Consider the following 7500-nt stretch of genomic DNA (forward strand, 5'->3'; position numbering starts at 1 on the left):
TCATAGTTGATAAGATTTCTGGAATCTAATTTCTTTGTCTCTTCTCCTTTTTGTGTTGTTTTGTCTAAACTTTGGCATTAGGATTTGATTGTTTAAAACAACCTTAAGTAATTCAGGTGTATTTTTTTGAATCCCATAGTTAGTGGAACAGACCATCTCTCAAAACATGAGGAAATCAGTAGTTCCTTCTTAATTCACAACACAGTTGTAAAGATGTGGTGTATGTCAGAACTAATTGGGAAGCAAATAAGTTGGCTCTGTACCCCAAATGCTGAATCAGAATTTATAGAGGATGGCTGGGTACAGTGTTGGATGTCTGTAATGTCAGCAACTCAGGAGGCTGAGGTAGGAAGATTGCAAGTTTGAAGCTAGCCTCAGTGACTTAGCAAGACCCTGTGTCAAAATAAAAAGGACTGGGGATGTGGTCTAGTGGTAAGGTGCCCCTGGATTCAATCACCAGTGCCACCGGGAAAAAGAATTTATAGAAGATAGATCAGGACTTCTGTATCTAAGAGATTAGCAAATTTAGTATGGTGTAGGAGGTCAAAACAAGAAATTGAGAAAGGTAGGACAAAGGACTGGTATCAATGAGTATGAGATTCAGAATAATAAAAGGTATTCGGGTGAGCCTGTCACAGTCAGCCACAAGCTGAGTGAGACCTGTCTGGGTAATTAGTCCACAGAAAACAAATGGTGACAGGATACACTAGAAATGGTATGCTTTGACAGTTGGAAATTGTTCCTTCTGTAGACCCTTAAAATTTTAGCATCTATAGAAGTGAATGAGCAGTTTAGGTCTGATCATTATGAAAGTGAAGTGGGTAACAAAGTTTATTTTTAAAAGATTTTAAGAATGAAAAATGGTTGGAAAAAAAAATTAAAGATTTGAGGTTTATCCTAATAAGTTGACTAAACTAAAAAGTTACTGCTATTTTAGACCATGTACACTGTAAGTAGGCGCTCTTGCCATAATTACCCAGAGCAAGTTTGAGAGAGCCTTACTCAGTTGGCAGATACATACTAGACACTATTTTATTTCTTAGAAATAACAGCACCCAGTACTAGGAGCTAGAAATACAAAACTGTCCTCATGGAGCTTACCTCCTAGTGAGGAAGACTTGTTTTTACATATGTGTGTTGAAAAGCAGTATACCACATCTCTCAAAACTATTTTCATGAAGGTATAGCTAGTTTCAGGTATGGGGCCTGAAAATTTAAGGCAATCCTAAAATATTGTGTGCCTGAATGCAAAGAAGTTAATAGATTACTAGGGTCCTGTGGATGCACAGATTAACTTTGAAAGGGCTCTTGTTAGCTAAAAATGGGATCATTTATATCAGAAAGAAAAATTAACAGTGGACTGAATGAATGTAGTAAATGTGTTTCATTTAATGAATTCATAATGACACCAAATAAACCAGTCCTCTTTGGAAACTGCCACACCATCAGTTCATCCTAAAAATAGATAAATAAAGGAAAGACTCAAGCATTTATTCTGCTTTTTTATTATAACCAAAAGTCATGGTTACCAGAGTTGGTAATATAAAAATCTTTATAGAAGAACTTCAGAAAATAATCATTTTGTAAGCCTTTGACTTGTTTGAAGCATACTGACAGCTGAACCTGGCGATGCACTGCAAACACCACCAAGAATGGGACACTAAGCGCTGTGCTTCTTGACATAATGCCTGCAGTCTTCATGCCTCCCTCTTCTGCCCCACCTCCCACCATTAAACCTGAATCTAATCAAACTTGTAATCGACATCAGTTAATGGGGACATACTGGATGGCAGAACCAATTAAGTGGCATCACAGAGATGCAGTCGCCAGATTCAAACAATGGGACAAATTACACACTGAGCCACAACCCCAGCCCCACACATGTTTTTTTTTTTTCAATAAATAGCATGAGAAGAGGACATACAGACTGGCAAAGGACCTGTTATTTTTTAAACCTTATCAATAAAATGCAATATATGGATCTTGTTTGAATCGTAATTAAAATAAATCAGCTGCTAAAAGATACTGTTGACACAAATGGAAAAATAGGAATTTTGAGTAGCTGTTAACTGATACTAAAATTATTTTTAATTTTGTTTGATATAATGAGATTTTGTTAGAGAAGTAAGTATTTTTAGATGAAATGATACCATATGGAAGGAACAGATCTAATAAAATCTGTTTATTTTATTACTGATAATACTGTAATTTGGCTATTGAAGTTGGGTAGTGGTTACATGAACAATTACTGTTATTTGTACTTTCATGTATGTATTTAAATATCTATGATTAAAAAGCTTTGTTTGTATAGAGTATTAAATGACAAAAAGTGACCCAGTCTCTATCCTTAGGTGCCATTTAAAATAATATATCACCGGGTTTTTTTGTTTGTTTTTTTGTTTTAATATTTTTATTTTTTTTTTTTAGTTACAAGTGGACAAATGTGCTGAGGATCGAACCCAGTGCCTCACGTGTGCTAGGCAAGCACTTTTACAACAGTCTTGCTTAAGTTGCTAAGGCTGGCCTCGAACTTAAGATCCTCAGTCAGGATGATAGGCATATGCCACCACATTCAGCTCTTGATTTCCTTTTTTGTTGTAAAATTAGCTGTATTTTAACTTTTTCCAGTCTAGGCCACATGGCAAAAAGGAATAAATGAATAGGTTACAATCCAACATCATTGGGTTGTGGTTCTAACTGCTAACTATGTATCTCTGAACACTTTGAGTTTCTGATCACTTAGTTTCTCTAATAATTATTAGTTAACTATTTGTTCACTTCTTAATTGAGCTTTTATAAATAAGATAAAATTAAGTCTGAAAGTGCTAGTAATTGTGTAGCAGTCTAAACTTTAGAGTGCTTCTTACAGTATATCAAAATTGCCAGTCTTCCCCACTATGCTTCAGATGTCTAAGGGTCCATGTGTGACCTGTTTACCATCTTTTTTGGGGGTAGGTGGGGTGGGCATTGTGTCTGGCACATTGTAGGCTTTTAGACGTTTGTGAAATGAGCTCAACATTCATACTAAAATAATAGTATGGTGTATTAATATGAATTTTGTATTTGAAAAGTAATTTTAGCCCCCTTGGTTACAGGTCATGGCATTTCCAGTGAAGATTGAATTGAAAACATTCTCAATAGATACCTTAGAATCCATTGTTGAGACTTCAGTCGTATCCACTGGGCTTGCTACCTCTTTTTTTTTAAATCTTGCCATAAGTGGTTGAGTATACTGCTGAGCATCTTTCTGTCCATGGCAACTGATGGCCAGTAATTAAAGAACAGTTGACAAGATGTAATACTTTTGTTTATTTTTTTGTAGGTGCTGCCATGTTTATTGAGCCCCTTCTCTCTCCTCCTTTATCATCTTCCTTCAGTGACTGTCACCAGCCTTCTGCAACAGCTAATGAACCTACCTCAAAGTGCAGCTGCACCAGCACCCTCCAACCCTCACCTTGCAGCTGTGCTCCAGAACAAGGTGGTCTTGCCTTTTGTGTCCCTAGATTTTGTGAAACATCTAAATTTGAGTTACAGATTTAAAAGCAATGGCTATCATGGCTGTGATAACTTGTTCAAAAGGGTTTCTTTCCTTTAGTCAGAAGTTGCGTTGACCCTACTAACAAAAGCTAGAAAGAATAGTGTTGTTAGTTTTAAACTTTTTAAGCTAGAGATAAACAGTGTTGTTATTTTTTGCTGCTTTGTTTTCTTTTTTGAAACACAGTAGGATTTTATGTATCTCCTGGAGAAACAAATCTGGTATAGTCAGCTCACAGTGGACTCAAGAGATCCAGGCTCCATCTTTTTTTTTTTTTTTTTTCTGTCATCTTTAGTAGCAAGACTGAACTTTTGTTAGAGAAATAAATATAGGGCAGCTTCCTCCTGATCTGTAAAGTAGAAGTGATGATGTAGACTTCACAGAGTTGTCCTCGTACTTCATTGAGATGATGGTTTTGAGTACTTCATGTAGTGTCCTATACATAATAGGCACTCATTCAGGCACTCTGTACAGTAGAGGTGAAAAATAGTCTCAAGGCCTCTTTCTGCCTTCCACTTACAATCCTACCAAAGCATGACTCTGAAGGGCAAACATCAGCAGGAGAAGTAACCGCCTCAGGGATGTAGATGGGCTTCTGAAGTAATCAGAGATATGATTTGATCTCTTGGTTTTAATTTTGGTAAAGGCAGTAGGAAAGTGAGATCAGATAAGATTATATAGCCCAGTGTCCACCCCCATAACATGAAGGGAAATTTTGTGGAAAGGCAAGATTATCCTTCCCTTTATGTTTCATTATAGATCATGTGATTCTTACATTTAATCTGTTTCTTGTCCACATTTAACCTGTTTCTTGTCCCTGTTTGTATTTTCATTTCATGCCCCTTTAACCTACGTTTCCTTCTTTTACTGCCACTAAATAAGACATTTTTTTATATTTCAGTTTCTAAACCTTATGTTGCTAGATTTTAATTCTAAACAAGATGAATGCATCTGTTTATCCCTTCTTTATTTTTTTATTTTCTTAAGAGAGAGAGAATTTTTTAATACTTATTTTTTAGTTTTCGGTGGACACAACATCTTTATTTTTATGTGGTACTGAGGATTGAACCCAGTGCCCCGTGCATGCCAGGCGAGCGCGCTACCACTTGAGCCACATCCCCAGCCCCCTTCTTTATTTTTTAAATTCCTATGAACATCCTATGTAAGCCTTTCTATTTCCAACAGGAGTGTCCTTTACTGAGGAAATTTTCTCATCTACTTTTTCTGTGCATTTCCCCATATTTTCCAACATCTTTATATAAAAATCTTAATGTTTTTTTCATTTTCCATGAACTTTGACTTTTCTTTTTAATCCATTTCAGTTCTTGTAAATAGGAAAAAAGCCAAATCCCATGTTAACCATGATGGGCGAGTGGGGGGATCATCCTTTCACCCCAGTGTGGGGCACAGATAAGAATGTTTGACACCATGATGTTCTGTTTCCAAAGGCTGTGCTTGGTTGTAGCTGTGCCAAAAGCAAAACGGGGAGAAAGGACATAGGCTTCTGGCACAAGGTTGTCCATTTTCTGCCTGGTTTCACAGAAAAGCACAGCAGTGGGGTCATTGTGGCTTAGTGCTATTCCCATTTAATGCCAGGATCCCATCAATTGTCGTAGAGAAGGTTTGGATGCTTTGTTTGACACCCTGTCTTCTTTCATAGTTTGGCCTGTCACTGCTCCTTGTCCTCCTGAGCCGTGGGGAAGACTTACAGAGTTCAGACCCTGCTACAGAATCAACGCAAAATAACCAATGGTCAGTACAGACTATTTCTCTATTTTAAATTTTTTGAGGTGATCTTTTTTTCCCTCATCTTGTTGTTTGGTTTTCCCTATCAGGACGGAGGTGATGTTCATGGCAACCCGAGAACTTCTGCGGATTCCCCAAGCAGCCCTGGCCAAACCAATCTCTATACCCACAAACCTAGTGTCCCTTTTTTCTCGCTATGTCGACCGGCAGAAATTGAACTTGCTGGAGACAAAACTGCAGTAAGTTTTAAAAAGGCTAATTGCACATGTCAACAAAGTTAGCTTTTTAGAAGTTATGATAGAGGGGAGGATAAAACTGAATTTGGTGGAAAAGAGTAAAGACTTTAAATAAATATTCACGTATCTACAGATGCTATACTGGGTGCAGCAGTACCCTCATTGAAGTTGACTAAGAGTAAAACAATGTCTTGGGTGTTTTGTTATTGAGAATCTTTAAAAGGTAGAAATTTTAATACAAAAGTTTGCTTTCTATTTTAACTTATTTATATAAACAAGTTTTCTTTCTCTTTTTTTATACCCTTAGGCTAGTTCAGGGGATACGATAAAAGATCTCCAAATGTGTCCTGTACCTCCTTTGGGCTGCCACCTGCACTGCTGCCATCACCAATGGAGTGTTTTTAATGAGGGAGGGAAGGTAGCTTATTCCCCAAAGCAAAGTCTTGTGGGATTGATTCCTGTTTACAGGGGTTGTCTCTAAATGCCAGGTATTTTCCCCATTGCTCTGTGAAATTTGGCTGGGTGATACTTATGCTGGTTTCTTATTTACTTTCTGTGTTACAATTCTGCATGTCCTACTTTTACTCAATTCTTCTCAATTTTGCATTTTCTTTGCCCTAGCGACAAAAAATTATATCTCCCTTGATCCCGCTACCACTACTCCGGTTCAAAGTAGATTGTAGCCTGCCAAAAGATTCTTCCCCTCATCTTATTGAAGTCTTTTTTCATTATCCCATATTAATATGACTGTAGGAGAGCCAACTAAATAGAAATCAAGTTCTAGAAACACACATACCCCATACATACATATGATCTCCAGAGGGTCCTTAAAGAATGAATTTTAGATTGAAAAATATTTAGTTGACACATACCATCTCTAAACAAACCAACTGATATATTTTTAATCTGTTTCTATTTCGTCTTGTAATTAATTTGGTGGAAATACTTATTTGTTTTAATATAAATACAGGGTATATGGCACATTTAATAAGATCATACTTCTTAATTGGCTGGTGCCCAGCTCTAGGTTGAGAAGTTATTTTCCTCTTCCCCACCTGTATTTTCTTTGTTTTGTCCACCCTAATGGAAACAGCACACGGTTAAGCCTTTTTCCAGCTACAACCACAGTGTGCTTGAGCCTGTCCCCTCAAGTGCATTCAGGAGCACCCAAGGTGATCCTCCTCACTTACAGCCTGCTTGAGCAGTGTAGCTTTTTGCACACTCTGTCTTCCTGAGGTGACTTCAGTAAGCCATGCTTGTCCATCTCTTTTCCTCATTTTCATCTGGTGTCATGGGTAGAAACCTTCAAATGTAACCACAAAAGCTAAGCTTGGCCTGCTCTGCTCTTCACTATCCTCCAACATGGGCAGAACTGCTGTCCTGGCTCGTCCATCTCACCTGAGCCTCGTTCCCAGGCAGCCAGGGACCTGGGTTTAAATCTTAACAGGTACAGCCTGCCATGGTCTTTTGTCACTTACCCTTCTTCCTTTCAGCAATCAACCAGGATAAAGGGTTTTGGTCCCTAGAGATTTCAGTTCTGAAGAAGATTAAATCTGAATCAATTTTACATGCCCTTCCAGTCTACTTTATGCCATTCTCACCTTTTCGAATGTAGTGGGGGGACAGGCTGTGACATTTAAAGAGAATAAACGTTTTGCACATACATGTATTGTACAACAGTAAGATCCTGTTATAACCAGCTGTCCTTGTTCTTCATCTCCGTTTCTTCCCATTCTGTAACCCAGGCTTCACCAGCTGTTCCCCAGTGACATTACCTAGCTTCCCTCCACCATCACCTACTGACTATTTCCACTATGCGCCTTTCCTACCTTCCCTTCACAACTGATCAAGTGAATACTTGATTATTATTTCTTCCTTACTGTGCTTTATTTTTGTTTGGTTCTAATTAATGAAAATAAAAGTTTCTAAATTTACATTTTTATAGGGTATTGTAAATAAAAACAAATTGTATACTTCAAAAAA

At 37.6% G+C, this 7500-nt stretch overlaps 1 protein-coding gene across 6 annotated transcripts in view; it reads left to right on the forward strand.

The window, feature by feature from the left end:
- Patl1 (PAT1 homolog 1, processing body mRNA decay factor) overlaps nt 1–7500 on the forward strand; it is a 27756-nt gene extending 20256 nt beyond the window's left edge. For 4 of the 6 annotated variants that reach the window (XM_078045963.1, XM_078045964.1, XM_021730618.3 and 1 more), the window contains exons 16-19: nt 3323–3478; nt 5196–5287; nt 5371–5520; nt 5825–7500. In XM_078045963.1, the coding sequence (XP_077902089.1) occupies nt 3323–3478; nt 5196–5287; nt 5371–5520; nt 5825–5846 (420 nt within the window). In that variant the 3' untranslated portion in view covers nt 5847–7500. Of the gene's footprint in view, nt 1–2427; nt 2481–3322; nt 3479–5195; nt 5288–5370; nt 5521–5824 lie in introns of those variants that run through there. The other 2 variants (XM_078045965.1, XM_078045966.1) reach the window with 2 other exon arrangements.

Source organism: Ictidomys tridecemlineatus, chromosome 4, assembly GCF_052094955.1.
Source record: "Ictidomys tridecemlineatus isolate mIctTri1 chromosome 4, mIctTri1.hap1, whole genome shotgun sequence".
Lineage (NCBI taxonomy): Eukaryota > Metazoa > Chordata > Mammalia > Rodentia > Sciuridae > Ictidomys > Ictidomys tridecemlineatus.